Source organism: Pleurodeles waltl, chromosome 5, assembly GCF_031143425.1.
Source record: "Pleurodeles waltl isolate 20211129_DDA chromosome 5, aPleWal1.hap1.20221129, whole genome shotgun sequence".
In the NCBI taxonomy this organism is placed as follows: domain Eukaryota; kingdom Metazoa; phylum Chordata; class Amphibia; order Caudata; family Salamandridae; genus Pleurodeles; species Pleurodeles waltl.
The window spans coordinates 856644631-856664667 of record NC_090444.1 but is presented as its reverse complement, the minus strand read 5'-3'; the positions used below and the strand labels follow the sequence as shown (position 1 = coordinate 856664667).

The window sequence follows — 20037 nt, the reverse complement described above, 5'->3', positions numbered from 1 at the left end:
AAACTTCTATAAGTTTTGGGATTTGCGGGTTACTTTTTTGAGGGCAGAATCCTTTTTTGGGCAGTTTCTCTTTGTTATTGGAGCCGCCGGCACCCCTGTTCATAGGGCCGGCAGTCTCCATTATTACCCTTACTTTGTTTTTTTTCTGGGTCATTCAGCGGCTGCCATTTTGGTTAGCGGTCTAGCCACTATCTGACTCACTCTTCAGGCTTCCCCGGAATGGGGGATTTAAAGCCTGCTGTTTGCCGGACGCGCAGCGGATGTTCGCCACTGGCGCGTCGGAGGCGCACCAGAGGCAAGCCTGTCTGCGCCCGTCCGCGCCCTGACAAGCCCAGAGCCCAGAAATGCTGCTCCTTTGGAATTTGAGATGCCCACTCATTCCCCTTTATCTCCACCGCCCTTAAAATCCCCCAGGACCTGTAATTAACACCCTGAGCGCCTGTAACATTTCGTCATGTTTTATTTGCCCTGGGAAGTCTCCTAATCCCCCTCCTCTTATAATTCCCTCTTAGCCTATTAATTCCCATCCTCCCATGGACCCCTCTCAGCAACTGGGCAAAATGCTTCTGCTTAACTGCTGTTCTCTACCAGCACAATCTTGACATATTTATTAATTATTAACAGATCTCCAACCGGATGTGCTTTTCCTTACTGAAACGTGGCTCACAGATCATTCATCTGTTGATATTTGTCGAACTTTACCATCTTCCTATTCCATAAGACATGTGGATAGGCCCCTTATAAGGGGGGGTGGTATCGCTATCATTTATAAGACGGCAATTAAATGCGCTACCTCACCGTTGGATATCTCAGGTTGTGAAAGCATGACTTTTTCTTTATATCTATCGCCCTCTTTTACTTTTTCAGGCATTCTTCTTTACCGTCCCCCAGGTTCCTGTGCTAATTTTTTAGAATCCCTACGCGATGTCGCAGCCAGTCTTATTTGTAAATCTTCCAACCTGACCATTCTCGTGGATTTTAATATTCACTCAGAGAATGTAGACTGTCCAGCCGCCAAATCTCTGTTAGCCTCCCTAACAGCCTTGAATTTGATACAATATTCCACAGCTCCCACTCATTCTAAAGGGCATACTATTGATCTTATTTTTAGTAATGTACCTGTTTTTAGGATTTTTACCCCTCTGCCCTTTATCTGGACAGATCATTATCTCATGTCCTTCTCTCTTTCCTACAACTACACCTTGGAGCCTTGTATTAAGACTAAAATATCTGGACGTATTTGGTCCAAGTTAGCCCCCACAGATTGGCAGGAAGCGCTCAATACCTTTTCTCACACTTCTTTGACCACTTTCGATTCATTTAACAACTGGATCTCTACTTCTTTAGACTCTGTCCTACCTATTAAGACTAGATGAAAAAAGTCTACCCATAAATCCAGCCCATGGTTCTCACCTTGTCTGCTACAACCTAAAAAAGACGGTAAAAAGCTTGAAAGAATGTGGAGAAAGGACTATAGTCTATCTTCTAAACTAGCCACTAGGCAAGCCATTAGATTTTATCATCAGGACATTAAAACAGCCCAGGCGACATACTACAGTATGAAAATAGAAGAATCCTCCAACTCGCATAAAGCAATTCTCCAGATTTTCAAGGAATTAACGTTGGCCCCTCAAATTGACTCCCCTATAGAAGCATCTACTAAACAGAGTAATTTATTTGCCACTCAGTTTCGGGATAAAATTATTAAAATGTATTATTCATTTTCTTCGCCTGCTCTTTTAGAACCCATGGACTTCCAGTTAACCGATGTGGCCTCCCCATGTATTGCACTAAATGATTTTCAACCCCTTACAGACACCTTGGTTATTAACTTTCTTCGTAACATCAAGTCTGGCTCCCCTCTTGATCCGGCCCCTTCTTCCATTTTGCTATTAGCCTCAGATATGATTATTCCCCCTTTGACAAAAATTTTAAACCACTCTCTATCCTCAGGCTTTTTGCCTTTATCTCTTAAACAGGCTATCATTAAACCCCTCCTAAAAAAAACTAATTTGGACCTCGTCTCGCTAGATAACTATAGGCCAATTGCTCTTCTCCCCATTCTAACAAAAGTTCTGGAAAAACATGTTAATCTTCAGCTGACAAGTCACCTGGAGAACCAGAAACTTTTGGATCCCTCTCATAAGGGTTTTAGAGCTCAGCATAGTACTGAGTCTGCTCTTTTAGCAGTCACTGAATCTGCTAGGCAACTTCTGGATCAAGGTAGCCATGCAGCTATTATATTACTTGATCTTAGCGCAGCATTTGATACTGTTGACCATAACCTTCTTTTCCACAGATTCTCCAAGATGGGGATAGAAGGCACTGCTTTGTCGTGGCTCTTTTAATTTCTCACAGGAAGATCTTTTCAAGTCTTAGACCGTTCTTTTCTGTCTGATATTTATCCTCTAACCTGTGGAGTTCCTCAGGGTTCCTCTCTGAGTCTGACTCTATTTAATGTTTACCTATCTTCTCTGGCTAAGGTCGTCTCCCCATATAATCTTTCTGTGGTTACCTATGCTGACGATACTCAGTTAGTTGTATCCCTCTCCAGCATTAAGCAGTCCCCCTCCTCCAGTCTTTCTGGCTGTCTTGCAGCCATTGCTAATTGGATGAACTTATCTAAACTGAAATTTAATGATGGGAAATCCGAAGTTATGATTATAGGTAACGACCCTCCTGCTTTTCCTTTAACTTCTTACTCAGAGGCTTTTAACAACCTCCCTTCTCCAAAGACCCACATTAAGAGTCTTGGCTTTTGGCTTGAGCCCCGACTTACTATGGAAATCCAGTCCAAAAAGCTCTCATATATGTGCTTTGGCCTTTTGAGATCCCTCAGGAAGATTTTGATTCTTCTTCCACCCAGGGCTAAAAGGATCCGTGTTCAGGCGCTGATTCTGTCCCGCCTTGACTACGGCAATTCCCAGTTCCTTAGCTCACCAGACTACGTTATAAATAAACTTCAAGTGGTGCAGAATGCCGCAGCTAGACATCTCACCAGTCTATCTAGGAAGCTCTCTGCCAAGCCAGCGCTTGTAAAGCTTCATTGGTTGCCTATAAAACAACGTATCCAATTTAAATCACTATGTCTGGTCAATAAAGCCCTACATGATAGAGGCCCCTTTTTTCTCCGACATTCGTTTTCTATCTACACTCCGCCCAGACTTTTGCGATCATCTACCTCCCGCCAAGTACTTATAGCACGAACTAAGAAATCTTGGGGAGGGAACTCCTTCACTGCGAAAGCCGCTCGGCTATGGAACTCCCTTCCTCCTCAGCTTTGACACGAGGCTTCTGAGCTCCTATTTAGGAAGAAATTAAAAACTATTCTTTTTTGCTGGCAACTCTCTGACCTAATCCTTTCTTTTCTTCCTTGGACTCTTCACGTACTTCAGCACTGGGATGCCCCAGGGTAGCTATGCATTTTACAAACTTATAAACTCAAACTCAAACCTCCGGGGATGGTATTGCTTGGGTATCTATTCTAAGGTAAGAAGTGTGCATCTAGAAGTCTCTGTCATCTGAACAAGTTACTTACCTTCAGTAGTACCTTATCTGGTAGAGATTATATGGAACTGCATATCCCTTGCTGACCCATCCATCCCCCCCCCCACTCTGTGATCGGATTTCTAGGGACAGGGCTGTATGCCTTTCTGGGCCCTAGTTATCCACACCAGTGGTCAGTGTTCTTCATTGCTCCTTGCTTTTGGCGTAGTAAGTCATGAAAGGAAACTGACATCAGCTCTCATGGGTGGCGCCTGCATAGGTACTTTGGATGGCACTCCTTGTGTGGACAACGCCACAGACGCATGCAGAGCCGAACAATACCACTTTCCGGCAGAATACTGCTAACTAAATATCTTCCGGGTCTAGTCTGACGCCTGGGATAATTGTAAGGTAAGGAATCTGCAGCTAGCTATAGTCTCTAACAGATAAGGCATTACCAAAGGTAAGTAGCTTGTTCTTTAAGCGTTGTTGCTTCTACCTTGGACATAGGTATATTTCATGCTTGAGGTGTTTTCGGCCAAAGCACAGCTTAGAGTTGTGCGAGCAGTGCTGCCTCATGTACTCGAAGGCCATAAATGAGCTGGATAGTAAGCGTTTCATGGTGTCTGTGTGCAATGAGTGCTGGGCCTGGCACCATTTGTGTTTCATTTCAAGGTCAGAGTCGCCCCGTTCTCCCTTCTCCAAGTGATCAAGAGACAAGAGCAAGCATGCAAGAGGACTTCACAATACAGTGCCATTTCTGCCTCAGGTAAAGGTCTCTGGACCGCTCCCCTCCTCAAGCAAATTCTCCTTTGGGGCTAGTGGATATCACTCTGCCAGAAAAACTTACACTGGTCCTGGCTTCCGCACCGACCCTTCTTTTCAAGAGTATAGTGCTCTGCCCACTCCTAGGTACAGACTAGTATCTTTGAGTGCTCGGGTAAAGTACACACCTGTAGTGAGCTGACTATCTACGTAGTTTACCAATGTAAGGAGACACTGTGCAGATAGTCCATGGTGACCCTTTTTGGCTGACAGGATGTAGGAGGCTGGCCTGGTTTGTAGTGGGTACCTAAGGTACTTACACATTATACCAGGTCCAGTTATCCCATATTATTGAAATGTAGGCAGTGTTCTAGCAGCTTTGGCTGTCTTGGGGTAGCTGTAGGAGAGCAGCCAAGGCTGAAGTAGGAGACATACAAAGCTCCTGCAATACCAATATAGTTACACAGTACTTATACACAATAAAAGACAATACTCAGTTTTACCAAAAATAAAGGTACTTTATTTTAGTGACACAAGGCCAAAAATATCTTGGAGGCAATAGTCCTTCTGGAGGTAAGTATTATACACAATATTTACACTAGAAACCAAAAAAGGTAAGTAAACAGTCACAGAATAGTTCAAACAGCACAAAATACAATAGATTGCAATGGGCCTAGGGCAACACAAACCATATACTAAAATAGTGGAATGCAAATGTTGAATTCCCCCCTAGGCAGGTGTAGTGTGTCGAGGGGTGCTGGAAGTGTAAGAGAACACCAAAGGTAAGTAAAATACCCCACCCCAGAGCCCAGGTTCCAGGAGTAAAGTACAGCAAGTTTCCTCAAGACACACAACAAGTCGTGAAAAGGGATTGTGCAAGAACCAAGCAAGACTGCAAGCAACAAATGATGGATTCCTGGACCTGAAGACCTGTGGAGAGAGGAGACCAAGTCCAGAAGTCGAAGAAGAGTCCAGGAAGAACAGGAGCCCCTGCCAACCTAGAAGAAGGTGCAAAAGTGGATTCTCCGGTCAGAAGAAAAATACTGAAAAGCCCCAAAGAAGATGGCTGTGGGTTCCTGCTTTGTGCAGGAGATGTCCCACGTCAAGTTGTTGGATGCAGGCTGTTTGCATTGCTGGATTCTGCCAACAAGCCTTGGTTCAAGCAAGTATGCGGTTTGCGTCAAAAAGGAGCTGCCTGGACCCAGGAGGGACCTGGGGGGGTCTCAACTCAGACTGAGGAGGCATAGGGGGCTCTCAGCACTTCAGAGAACCCTCAGAGGACCAGGCAGCACTCACGGGAGTCCCAGAACAGGGGGACAAAGAAGATGAAAAATGTGGTTGTCACAGCACTACACAGGAAGGTCCCATGCCGCCGGAGCACAACTCAGGGAGTTGTGCGTCACCCGATGGGGTGCTGGGGACATGGGCTACGCTGTGCAGGAAGTATTCTTGGAAGAACTACACAGAAGCCCAAGGAGCTGCAGAAGACGCAGTGCACAGGGGTATTGTCGCAGCACGGGGAGGCAAGCTCTTACCTCCACCAAATTTGAACAGCTGGACCTTTGGACAGTCTGGGTCACCTCGGTCCACCACCTGTGTTTTAGGGAGAGGACTCCAAGAGTACCGGTTGTCATCACAGAAGGGTGCCTGCAGAAGCAGGGAATTGACTTTGTCACTCCACTGGAGATTCCTTCGGTTCTTGTGGTACAGGGTGAAGACAGGCAGTCCTCAGAGCGTGCACACCTTGGAAACTGTTGCAAATGCTGGCTGGAGCTGAAGTTGCAGGTCACAGGAGTCTTCCTGGATACTTTTTTGCAGTTACAACGGTTTCTGGAGCAATCTGCGGTTGATCCAACTGTCAGAAGCTGATGCAGAGGAGTCCGGGAGGAATCTTGAAAACCGAATCTGACGAAACCTAAATCGCCCCGTGAGGAGGATTGGCTACCTACCCAGGTATGCACCTATCAGGAGGGGTCACTGACGTCACCTGCTGGTACTGGCCACTCAGAGGTCTCCCGAGGGTCCCCACACCTTAGAATCGAAGATGGCTAACGCCAGGGACACTGTGGAGGAGCTCTGGGCACCACCCCTGGGGTATTGATGGACAGGGGAGTGGTCACTACCCTTTCCTTTGTCCAGTTTCGCGCCAGAGCAAGGACTTGGGGTCCCTGAACCGGTGTAGACTGGATTATGGAAGGAGGGCACTGTTTGTGCCCTTCAAAGCCTTTCCAGAGGCTCTAGGAGGATACCCCTCCCATACCTGTAACTCTTATTTCCAATGGGAGAGGACATAACACCCCTCTCCTAAAGGAAATGCATTTTTCTGCCTTCTTCGGATTGAGCTGCTCAATCCCCAGGAGGGCAGAAACCTGTTTGTGAGGTGGCAGCAGCTGGGGTTGTAGTGGAAACCTCAGAGAGCTGGTTTGGCAGTACTGGGGGAGCCCCCTGGGTGCATGGTATTGGCCCCCCAATACCAGATTCGGATTGGGGGTGAATTGCATGATCTTAGACAACTCACATGGGCATATTCAGAGTTACCATTGTGAAGCTACATAGATGTAGTGACATATATGTAGTGCATAATTATAATGGTATCCCCGCACTTACGAAGTCCGGGGAATTGGCCCTGGACAACATGGGGGCACCTTTGCTAGTGCAAGAGTGCCTTCACACACAGTAACTATGCGCCTAGCCATCAGTAATTGAAGGTTAGACATATAGGTAACTTATAAGTTTCCTGGTGCAGTGAAAAATTGCTGTGCAATAGTGTGTGCACTATTTCACTCAGGCTGCAGTGGCAGTCCTGATGAAAGGTTTGTATGAGCTTCTTATGGGTGGCAAAAGAAATGCTGCAGCCCATAAGGATCTCCTGGAAACCCAATACTCTGGTGTAGGAAGTTGGCTCTGTATATACTAGCTGATAGTGTGCACAGAGTCCAAGGGCTCCCCTTCGAGGTTGATAGTGGCAACATTAGATAATACTAGTGCTCTATTTTGTGGTAGTGTGGTCGAGCAGTAGGCTTATCGGAGGGTAGTGTTAAGCATTTGTTGTGCACAGACAGACAATAAATGAGAACACACACTCAAAGACTTAACTCCAGGCCAATAGGTTTTTATATAGAAAAATATTCTTTTCTAAAGCACTTAGAAGTTCAGTCTCTTGGGCATAGGTAGCCCACTGTTGGGGGTTCAAGTCAACCTCAAACACCCAGCACCAGCAACAGAGGGCCAGTCAGGTGCAGAGGTCAAATTAGGGCCCAAATAACATAGGCGCCTATGGAGAACAGGGGTGCTTTGGTTCCAGTCTGCTAGCAGGTAAGTACCTGCGTCCTCAGGGGGCAGACCAGGGGGGTTTTGTAGAGCACCTGGGGGATCCCAAACAGGCACACAAAATGCACCCTCAGCGGCACAGGGACACCCGGGTGCAGTGTGTGAACAAGGCGTCTGTTTTTGTAATGAAATCAATGGAGAGACCTGGAGGTCACTCTGGCGATGCAGGCAGGGCACAGGTGGGCTTCTCGGGCTAGCCACCGACTGGGCTAGGATGAGGTCCGCCTGCTGGTCACTCCTGCACCAGTGGTTGATTCCTCTCGGTCATGAGGGCTGCGGGTGCAGTGCTTCTTTCAGGCGTCGGTTTCCTTTGTTACCTGGCAGTCGCGGTCAGGGGGAGCCTCTGGATCTTTTCTGCAGGAGTTGCTGTGGGGGTGCAGGGTGGTCGACTCAGGGTGTCCACATCGTTGGAGTCACCTGGGGGTCCTCTCTGCAGTGTTGGTTTCTCTGGACATGAGCCGAGGGCATCGGTTGCAGAGTGTGAAGACTCACGCTTCAGGTGTGAGGATGGAGTCTTCTTTACAGTTGGTTTCTTTCTTGCAGATTTAAACAGAGCCGCTGTCTTCTGGAGTTTCTTGGTCCTTTAGGTGCAGGTCAGTCCTCTGAGGCCTCAGAGGTCGCTGGTCCCGCTGGATGCGTCGCTGTGCAGGTTCTTTGAGTCTGGAGACAGGCCGGTAGGGCTGGGGCCAAGTCAGTTGTCATATCTGTCCTCTCTGCTGGGCTTTCAGGTCAGCAGTCCTCCTTCTTGTTGTAGGTTGCAGGAATCTGGTTTCCTGGGTTCAGGGTCACCCCTAAATACTCAATTTAGGGGTGTGTTTAGGTCTGGGGGCAGAAGCTAATGGCTACTGTCCTTGAGGGTGGCTACGCCCTCTTTGTGCCTCCTCCCTGTAGGGAGGGGGCACATCCCTAATCCTATGGGGGTAATCCTCCAAAACAAGACAGAGGATTTCCTAAGGCAGGGGTCACCTCAGCTCAGGACATGTTAGGGGCTGTCCTGGCTGGAGGGTGACTCCTCCTTGTTTTTCTCATTATCTCCTCTGGACTTACAGCCAAAAAGGGGGGCTGTGTCCGGGGGGGTGAGCATCTCCACTAGCTGGAGTGCCCTGGGGCATTGTAACACGAAGCCTGAGCCTTTGAGGCTCACTGCTAGGTGTTACAGTTCCTGCAGGGGGAGGTGTGACGCACCTCCTCCCAGTGCAGGCTTTGTTTCTGGCCCCATAGAGCACAAAGGCTCTCACCCAAGGGGGTCAGAAACTCGTCTCAGTGGCAGGCTGGCACAGACCAGTCAGTAATGAATTGAAGGATTGGGTAAAATACAGGGGGCTTCTCTAAGATACCTTGTGTGCATTTTTTTTATAAATCGAGCACTGGCATCAGTGTGGGTTTATTATTATGAAAAGTTTGATACCAATGTAGCCCTTATGGGACTGTTGAGTTCGCTTTGACAAACTCCCAGACCATATAATTAATATGGCCACATTGTACTTACAATGTCTAAGAATAGACGTAGACACTGTAGGGGCGTACTGCTCATCCAGCTATGCCCTCACCTGTGGTATAGTGCACCCTGCCTTAGAGCTTTAAGGCCTGCTAGAGGGGTGACTTACCTATGCCACAGGAAGTATTTTGTGTGCATGGCATCTTGAGGGGGATGCCATGTCGACTTTGCCTTTTTCTCCCCACCAACACACACAATCTGCAATGGCAGGGTGCATGTGTTAGGTGAGGGGTCCCTTATGGTGGCACAACACATGCTGCAGCCCTTAGGGACCTTCCCTGGTCACAGGGCCCTTGGTACCACTGATACCTTTTACAAGGGACTTATCTGTGTGCCAGAGGTGTGCCAATTCTGGAATCAATGGTACCTGTTTAGTGAAAGAACACTGGTGCTGGGGCCTGGTTAGCAGGGTCGCAGCACACCTCTTATTCAAGTCAGCATCAATATCAGGCAAAATGTGGGGGTAACTGCAACAGGGAACCATGTTCCTACACCTGGGTAGCTAGGTACCATATACTATGGACTTTTAAGGGGAGGACAGTGTGCCAAGCATAATTGGAATATGGAATCACTAAACTGTAGTGACTAATTTGGGAAGTAGAGAGCATAAGCACTGTTTTTTTGGTTAGCAGAACTTCAATGACACAGTCAAGCACACTGACAACACAGATAGGCCACAAACTGTGAGCACTGGGGTCCTGGCTAGCAGGATCCCAGGGAGACAGGCAAAACACACTGACAAATAGGTTTTAAACCATGAGCACTAGGGTCCTGGCTAGAAGGATCCCAGTGAGACAGTAAATACACACTGACAAACACTCACAAACAGGCCCAAAATGGGGGAAACCATTCCAGAAAGAGGATGCTTTCTCACACAGGAGTTGAAATAACCCTAAGAGCTCTCTTTCGTGGTAGTGTGGGTGAGAAGTTAGGCTTATTATAGGTCAGTGTTAAGCATTTATAAAAATAGCACTTACTTTTAAAATTAACTTCGACACAAAAATCATCTACTTTTCGAGCTATCGAGTATTACAGTTTCCAAAAGTTGACACTTGGTGCAGTAATGTTATCTTATTGGGGGGGGGGGGGGGGGCGCAACGTACTGCATTTGGGCACTTATCAGCAACTTACAGGACTGTTTTCTAGTACTTAGGGTGAGTATGGCGCAAGGTCCTAGACCACACTAACAGGTCACCTCGGGAAGCTCCTGGGCGCCTTTTTGCAGAAGTGTGTTATGGCATTGGGTGTCCCATTCACTTCATTGGGGAGCGGTCTGGTCACTAAGAAGCTGCAACCTAGGACTGGGGGGGCAGTCCAGGTGAAGCCACAGTGAGGCTCAGTTATTGAGATGCTCAGGTATATGGGGACACCTTTGGTCCTCATTTACGCGGGTCGGGCAGCCGGATGCAGAGGTGTCTTGAGACGTCAGGTTCCTGTCACTGGGGCACTTGCGGTAGAGGGGGACTCCAGAAAGAGGCTGCAGTCAGCGACTGAGAGTCCAGTTTTGCCAAACCCAAGGGTGGGCTCAGCTCCAGAGGGTCTAAGGACTTCTTGGGCACTATCAACTACTCAGACTCGGGTTAGGGGAATCAGGTGCAGAGTTTCTTTGAAGTGTCGGGTCACAGTGCTCAGAGACTGGCTGTGGGTCTTGTGGACCTTGTGAAGAGGGGAAAAAGAGCACTGGGGCAACTATCCTGAATTGCCTTGTGGATCCTGAAGTCCCTCAACGGTAGGTCTGCTTTGATGCTGTTGGAGTCCGGATTGGACCACCAACAAGCCTTGGTTGCTGCAAGGGTTCCAGTCCCCTAGGTTAGGTGCAGGGAGTCTCCAGGAGGGGTCAGCATTGTGTGACTTTGATGAAGTCGAGGAGCTGATCTCTTGAGCTCCAAACAGTCTTCTCCTAGTTAGTTGTTCCCTCAGAGGGCCTGACGATCAACAAGGCATAGTACTGGACTTTGCAAATGGTGCCTGCAGATGCATGGAATCTGCTCCTCTGCTTTAGGGGAGATCTGTCCCTTGTTGTTGTGGGGCTGAGCAGTCATCCAAATGTCTTGGGTAGTGTGTCCAGCTCTTGATAAAGTTGGTCTAGTGATGGTGAAAGCACACGTAGCCCGGCGGGGTTTGTGCCAGTCTTTGGTGCAGGTCTTCTGTTCTCACTCTCCTCGATCCATCCTCAGTCTACTCGGTTCCCAGCAGTCGACTCTTGACTTGGTCTTGATCTCAAACTTGAACTGCTTTTCTGGTCTCAGGGAGTCCACTAAATAGTCAGCTTAGGGGTGTTAAGGGAAGTGAAGGGTAGTAGCCAATGGGCTACATACCCTTTGGGTCTCTACATCTCCTAGATGACTACTTCCTGTGGGGAGTGGGCATCACACTGTCCCAGAATTCCTATTTCCACCTCACACAAGATGGTGGAATTCCTAACTTTGTGTTCACTTCAGGTTGCCCCCCTTTCGGGTGTGTCCAGCCTGCAAATGCAACATGCCTACTGACTCATACAGATATGTCTTCACATGCATTATAATACAACGTGCTTTAGGTTTCTTAAGGCCTTCTGTAGGGGTGACTGAAATATAACACATGCAGTGACTTTGGCATGGCACACAATGTGTGTGCCATGTCAGTTTTTCACCCGGGGTTTGCACCCTGACACGCAGTCTGCAGCAGCAAGGTGTGTACAATTTGTGTGTGGGTTATAGGGATGCTAAAGTCCTGTACCAATTCTAAACATTTAGACTTACCTTGTTTTTAAGGAAAGATCACTGGCACTTAGGTCTAATTAGCAGGCTTCATTGCACTGTCAAAGTCGAAAATTAGCATCTAGTAGATCTAAAAGGGGCAAAAAGTGAGGGAGCAAGAAGCCCAGTTTCCTACAACAACCCTACATTCAGTCACACAAAAGTTGGATAAAAAAAAGTAAATGCTTCCTTGGAAACACTTGCAAAATACCCTCTTTACCTAGTCAGAGCTATACTCGGTAGTCACAACTAAATTGAAGAGTGAGTGGTAAACTTCAATTCACTCCAGCTCTGACACATATCACCAACCACATGCTACTCTGTTATCAAGGCTCTCTTGGGACATTGTTTTTTGGGTTGAGTGCAAAGCCCTTTGTCCCTGTTGTAATCTCTCTGTGGGCTATTAACTACACCCATGTCACGCCTGTAAGTTTGGTTGGTGTGTTTGGCTTGCCTTTTAAAATTTGCTTGATTTAATTAGTGAAAGGCATGCACATGTCATTCCTTTTCCGGTGTTTAGCCAGCCTCGAGCGCACCGGCCAACTTCTGAAAACATATGAGGCTCCATGTTTTCGGTGTGGTTTCTGGACTACTTTTTCTCTTTATTTCATAGGCAGCGCGATCTCGGTGGGCAGTAATCGAGTGCTTTGCATGACATCGACCCTGTTACATGTATAATTGCACTTTTGCCGGTTACATGGATAATTGCACATTTGCTGATAAATTTCACCGCAAGTGAACTTCTGTTTCCTTTTGTGTGTCTGCTTTTTTGCTCATGGTGGCCGTCGGCTTGCTTATGTGAAACTGTTTTACTTCTCATTTTCAGTTTATGTGGCAAGAAAAGTCTGGTTAGTTATGTGAAACTGTTTTACTTTCTATTTTCAGTTTATGTGGCAAGAAAAATCCGGTTAGGAGTTTGCAGCGCTAATAGCTTTAACTCGAGCAAACGCGAAACCCCTTGCATTGCAAATGCTTGTTGTACTTATTATATCTCATGACTATTCTCTTTAGCATTAAGTGTTAGGATGAGTATTTCATTACATTATTTAGTGGTTTATAGGGCTAAACTGAGATTGCGCAAATGCTTAAACCTTTTCAAAATAGTTTTCTGCCACGTTTTTTTTTAAATATATTTTTATTTTGTGTATAGCATTTGCACATCTGACGTCCTAATTTAAATGTTGTATTTCAGCCACCAGAAATTGAAGTGGAGTCACAATTACTTCTATACGGCCACACAGCAGAAATAACCAGCTTAATTGTCTGCAAACCATACAGTGTGATGGTCAGTGTCAGTAAGGATGGCACATGCATTATATGGGATTTAAACAGGTATTGCTTAAACAAATTAAACATGTTTATTTTGTAAAGCTGAATTTCAGGAGCTCATTTAAATATGGTATAATTTGAAAGAAACTGGCGCGAGAGATTATATTGCCATTGCAGAAACACAATTGTTTAATGTTCTGACTTTCTACTGTACCACAGGCTTTATGTTTTCAGTTTTTCAGTTTTCATCCCCCCTTAATGATCTCTTCTTTGAATATTGTATTCCTTTTTATTAACTTTATTTGATTTGATGTTGTTTGTGCCATAATGGCAACCAAATGCCTATAATATGATGACTACGGGTTTCGTCTGTAGAAATGATTTATGGTTGCTTTAGAGAGAGGGAGAGAGAGAGAGAGAGGGAGAGAGAGAGGGAGAGAGAGAGGGAGGGAGAGAGAGAGAGAGAGAGAGAGAGAGAGAGAGAGAGAGAGAGAGAGAGAGAGAGAGAGAGAGAGAGAGAGAGAGAGAGACAGACAGACACACAGACAGTCATGTGACTTTTATTCCCTGGAATGGCTTTTTAATCTTTTGCATGCAAAATCATTATCTGCTATATTTATTTGTGACTGACAGATACTTGTAGAAATAAGTTTCTTTATAAAGAGAGCTCCTCAGTTGTGTATGTCTTATGATAGCTTTGTGATGCATTTCAATGTGTGGCTGGCTAATGATAACATTTTCAAAGCAGAACTCTTGTTACGGTTATTAATCACATGAAAACAATAATCAGCAGGTTAATGAAACCGATGCAGATTGCAATGCATGGTAAAATAATTTTTTTAATGTACGTGGTTGTAAATGACAGAAACATTTAACTTGTTTGTAGGAAGTTGGGTCTGTATATACTATATCAAAGGGAGATATAGCGTGCACAGTGTCCAGGAGTTCCCCAGAGGCTTAACAAAGGCTAAAGTAGATAATACTAATGCTCTCTTTTGCGGTAGTGTGGTCAAGCAGTTAGGCTTATCAGACAGTAGTGCAAAGCATTTGTTCTACACACCCAGAAAATAGAAGAATCACACACTCAATGACTTAAATCCAGACCTATGGTTTTTATATTGTAAAAATATATTTCTTAATTTATTTTTAGAAATACAAGATTCAAGTTGCAGGTAAGTACCTTAAAAGTTTTGTATTTCACACAGGTATCAACAGTTCTTTGTCTGAAATAGGTAAGTCATACAGTTTTTGAATTACTGGCAATAATCTGTTTAAAAAGTGGACACAGTACAATTTTTAGAAACAGTTCCTGGGGTAAGAAATGTTAGATCGTTTTACAGGTAAGTATAACACTTAGAGTTTCAGTCTCCGGGTTTTAGGAAGTCCCCCGGTTGGGGTTCAAGTTAACCCCAAACACCCACCACCAGTAACACTGGGCCGGCTGGGTACAGAGGTCAAAGTTGAGCAAATGTAACATGTGCTCCTATGGTGGAGACAGGGGGTACTCGGAATCAGGTTGGCCAGCAGGTAAGTACTTGCGACTCAGAGTGCAGACCAGGGGGGATTAGAAGACTATGGAGGGGCCACAAGCAGGCACCAAGCATACACCTTAAGCGGCACAGGGGCGGCAGGGTGCAAACAGGATGTCCGGTTTCCAATGCTGGTCTATGAGGAGACCCTGAGGGTCACTCAGAGGCTGCTGGCGAGGTCCTGATGGTGTCTCGGTCACAACACTGATCGGACAGTAAGGAGGGCCCGCCTGCTGAACATTGAGGCTCCGGGGGTTAGTTTCTCCAAGGCCTGGGGGCTGCGTGTGCAGTGTGTTCTTAGTTGTCGGATGTCTTCTTCCGGAGCTTCGCGGTCAGGGGGGTCCTTGGGATTCCCTCTGCAGGCATCATCGTGGAGAGGTGAAGGGGTCAAAACAGGGTGGGCACTTGCTCGCAATCGCCTAGGAACCCTCTCTTGCTGGGTGGACCACCTGGACACGGGCCGTGGGCGTCGGGTGCACAGGGTTCAAGAGTCACACATCTGGAGTGAGGTGAGAGTCCTTGGTTGTAGGTTTCTTTAGAAAGAGCCGCTGTCCTTAGGAGTTCTTGGTCCTTTTAGGTGCATGGCAGTCCTCTGGAGTTAGCAGAGGTCCCTGGGACCGCTGGACGCGTAGCTGGTCTTAATGCAGGTTCTTTGAAGCAGGAGACAGGCCGGTAGGGCTTGGGCCAAAGCATTTGTCATCTTCTTTCTTATCTGCTGGGGGTTTCAGCTTAGCAGTCCTCCTTCTTCTTGTGGGTCGCCAGGAATCTGGTGAGCTGGGTTGATGGAGGCCCTTAAATCTTAGATTTAGGTGCGTTTTAGGGGTCACATCGGCTCTGGACACCTTAGGCGTGGTCCTAGCTGGGGTGGTCACTGCTCCCTGTTTTCCATAATTTTCCTGCCAAAAGTGGGGCTTTGTCCAGGGGGGCTGGCATCTCCACTTGCTGGAGGCTTGAGTCTTCGAGGCTCACCGCCAGGTGTTACAGTTCCTGTAGGGGGAAGGTGTGTGGACCACATCCTCCCAGGACAGGCTTTGTTTCTGACAAAGGCACTCACCCCATGTGGTCAGAAACTTGTCTGAAAGGGGAAGGCTGGCACAGACCGGTCAGTCCTACACTTGCAGTTTGGTTAACATACAGGGGGCATCTCTAAGGTGCCCTCCATGTGCATTGTTCAATAAGTCCCACACTGGCATCAGTGTGGGTATATTGTGCTGAGAAGTTTTATGCCAAACTTTCCAGTTTTCAGTGAAGCCATTATGGTGCTGTGGAGTTCCTAATGACAAACTCCTAGACCATATACTCAGTATGGCCACACTGCACTTACAATGTCTAAGAATGGACTTAGACACTGTAGGGGCATATTGCTCAGGCAGCTATACCCTCACCTGTGGTATAATGCACCCTGCCATAGGGCTGTAAGGTATGCTAGAGGGGTGACTTAGCTATGCCACAGGCAGTGGATTGTGGGCATAGCACCCTGCGAGTGGTGCTATGTCGACTTTATCTTTTTCTCCCCACCTGCACACACAAACTGGAAAGCAGTGTGCATGTGCTGAGTGAGGGGCCCCTAGGGTGGAATAATACATGCTGCAGCCCTTAGGGACCTCCCTGCCCACAGGGCCCTTGGTATCATGGGTACCTTTTACAAGGGATTTAACTGTGTGCCAGGGCTCTGCCAGTTGTTGAAACAAAGGTACAGTTTTAGGGAAAGAACAGTGATGCTGGGGCCTGGTTAGCAGGTGTAGGAGGCTGGCCTAGTTTGTAGTGGGTACCTAGGGTACTTACACCTTATACCAGGTCCAGTTATCCTGTATCAGTGACATATAGTCAGTGTCTAGAAGCCAGGCTGTCTAGAGGTCGCTGTAGGCAGAGCAGCCAAGGCTGAACTAAGAGACATGCAAAGCTCTTGCAATACCACTGTAGTCACAAAGTACTTACACACAAGAAAGACAATACTCAGTGTTACCAAAAATAAGGGTACTTTATTTTAGTGTCACAAGGCCAAAAATATCTTGGAGGCTATACTCCCTTAAGAGGTAAGTATTATACACAAAATATACACTAGTAACCAAAATTAGGTAAGTAGACAGTCAGTGCAAATAGTGAAAATCACCATACATCACAATGTGCCTCGGGGAACACAAACCATATAGTAAAATAGTGGAATGAGAATGTTGGTTTCCCACCTAGGCAAGAGTAGTGTGTAGAGGGGTGCTGGGAGTGTAAGGTAAGTAAAGTACCCCACCCCCTAGCCCAGGAAAACAGGAGTAAAGTACAGCAAGTTCCCTCAGAACACACTAGAAGTCGTGTTAAAGGATTATGCGAGAGAGGAGACCAAGTCCAGGAACAGCTGAAGAGTCCAGGAAGAACAGGAGCCCCTGCTAACCTGGATGAAAGTGCAAAAGTGAATTCTCTGGTTAGAAGAAGTCAGAGATGCACCAAAGAAGACAGCTGCAGGTTCCTGCTTGGTGCAAGAGATGTCCCACGTCGTGTAGAAGAATGCAGGCTGGTTTTTGTCGGTGGATTCCGCCAACAAGCCTTGGCTCACCCAAAAGACGCGTTTGGTGGGAAAAGGCACTACCTGGGCCCAGGAGGGACCTGGGGATCTCAAGTCGGACTGAGGAGATAGAGTGGGCTCTCAGCACTTCAGAGAGCCCTCAGAAGACCAGGCAGCACCCACAGGAGTCCCAGGACACGGGGACAAAGGAGTTGCAAATCGCGGTTGTCGCAGCACTACACAAAGGGATCCCACGCTACCGGAGAACAACTCAGGGATCTGAGTGTTGCAGGATAGAGTCCTGGGGACCTGGGCTATGCTGTGCACGAAGGATTCCTTGGAGAAATGCTCAGACGCTATAGGAGCTGCAAAACACACAGTGCACAGGGATACTGCCTGGCTCGGGGAGGCAAGCTCTTACCTCCACCAAATTTGGACAGTTAGGCCTTTGGACGGTCATCACTGCAGTGAGGTGCCTGCTGAAGCAGGGAAGTGACTCCGGCACTCCACAGGAGATTCCTTCAATTCTTCCGGTGCAGGTTGAAGACAGTCAGTTCTCAGAGCATGCATGGCCTGGAAACTGTTGCAGTTGCTGGCAGGAGCTGAAGTTACAGAGTTGCAGTAGCCTACTTGGATACTTTGTTGCAGTTGTAGATTTCCAGGAGCAGTTCTGCGGTTGATCCAACGGTAGAAGGTGAAGCAGAGGTTGCAGAGGATTCCTGCACCCTCAGGGACCCCTGATTCAGTACATGCACACTGCTTGGCAGCTGGTGTGTGGTGGTGGGGAGAAAAGACAAAGTTGACATGGCACTCCCCTCAGAGTGCTATGCCCACAAACCCACTTCCTGTGTCATAGGTAAGTCACCCCTCTAGCAGGTCTTTCATCCCTAAGGCAGGGCGCACTATACCACAGGTGAGGGCATAGCTGCATGAGCACTATGCCCCTACGGTGTCTAAGACAATTCTTAGACATTGTAAGTGCAGGGTAGCCATACTGAGTATATGGTCTGGGAGTTTGTCATTACGAAATCCACAGCACCATAATGGCTACACTGAATACTGGGAAGTTTGCGTATCAAACTTCTCAGCACAATTAACCCACACTGATGCCAGTGTGGGATTTATTGAGAAATGAACACAGAGGGCATCTTAGAGATGCCCCCTGTATGTTAGCCCAACTGCTAGTGCAGAGTGTTCTGTGTCAGCCTGCCACATCCAGACGAGTTTCTGACCACATGAGGTTGAGTGCCTTTGTGCACTCTGTGATCAGAAACAAAGCCTGTACTGGGTGGAGGTGCTTCAGACCTCCCCCTGCAGGAACTGTAACACCTGGCGGTAAACCTCAAAGGCTCAAGCCTGGTGTTTCAATGCCCCAGGGCACTCCAGCTAGTAGAGATGCCACCCCTGGGACGAGCCCCCACTTTTGGCGGCAAGTCCGGAGGGATAGTGAGAAAAACAAGGAGGAGTCACACCCCTCAGCCAGGTCCACCCCTAAGGTGACCAGAGCTGAGCTGAAGTGACCCCCTCCTTGAGAAATCCTCCATCCTGATTTGGAGGATTAGGACCAATAGGGATAGGGCTGTGCTCCCCTTCCCAGAGGGAGTGGGCACAAGGAGGGTGTAGCCACCCTCAGAGACAGTAGCCATTAGCTACTGCCCTCTAACTCTAACACACCCCTAAATTTAGTATTTAGGGGTGACCCTGAAGCCAGCTCTTCAGATTCCTGATGACCTCACAAGAAGAAGAAGGACTGCTTAGCTGAAAACCCTACAGAGAAGAAAAGGAGACCACAACTGACTTGGCCCTAGCTCTACCGGCCTGTCGCCTAGTTCAAAGACCCTGCAACCAAAAAGCGACGCGTTCTGCAGGACCAGCGACTCCTGAAAAGCCTCCAGGGGACTGCCTGCATCACCAAGGGCCAGGAACTCCCATGGGCAACGGCTCTGCCCTGGGCTAACCTCCCTGCACCCCCCCCGATGATGCCTGCAGAGGAAATCCCGAAGAACCCCCTGACCCCAACTGCCGGGACAAAAATATCCGATGCCTCGAAGAAGCACTGCACCTGCAGCCCCCAGGCCCGTGAGAATCCGACAAACAGTGTAGCAACAACCAGCAGGCAGCCCTCACCCTTGCCCATTCGGTGGCTTGCCTGAGAGGCCTCCCTCCATAGAGTTCTATTGAGAACTCAACGCCCTGTTGCCACACTGCACCCGGCCGCCCTCGTGCCGCTGAGGGTGTGTTTTTTTTTTGCCTCCTTACGACCCCTCCAGTACTCCTCCAAACCCCCCTGATCGGCCCTCCGACAACAAGCAGACTGGAACTGGAGTACCCCATGTCTCCATAAACGCCCACATTATTTTGCCTCCTGTTTTACCTCTGCACCTGACCGGCCCTGCGCTGCAGGTGCTGGTTTTTGGGGGTTGCCTTGAACCCCCAACAGTGGAATACCTATATCCCGGAGATTGAACCTGTAAGTGTGGAAACTGTATTGTACTTACCTCCCCCAGGAACTGTTCACAATTGCACAGTGTCCACTTATAAAATAGCTTGTTGCCATTTTAATGAAAACTGTGTACAATATTGAATCTATTCAGAGTATCAACTATTACTATGCAAAATAACTTTCATTTAATGTATTTACCTGCTAAATGGATCTTGCGGTTCTAAAAATAAATTAACAAAAGAATATTTTTCTATATAAAAACCTATTTGCCTGGGGTTAAGTCATTGAGTGTGTGTTTTCACTTATTGCTTGTGTGTGTGAAACAAATGCTTAATACTATCCTCTGATAAGCCTAACTGCTCGACTACACTACCACAAATAGAGCATTAGTATTATCTATTATTGCCTCTGTGAAGCTTCCTGGGGAACCCCTGGACTCTGTGCACATTATATCTCATTTTGATACAGTATATACAGAACCA

At 47.4% G+C, this 20037-nt stretch overlaps 1 protein-coding gene across 1 annotated transcript in view; it reads left to right on the top strand.

The window, feature by feature from the left end:
* Positions 1 to 20037, top strand: part of LYST (lysosomal trafficking regulator) — a 2674875-nt gene that overhangs the window by 2503985 nt on the left and 150853 nt on the right. Inside the window, 1 exon segment of the mRNA XM_069234946.1 lies at positions 13010 to 13149. Within this exon segment, the coding sequence (XP_069091047.1) occupies positions 13010 to 13149 (140 nt within the window).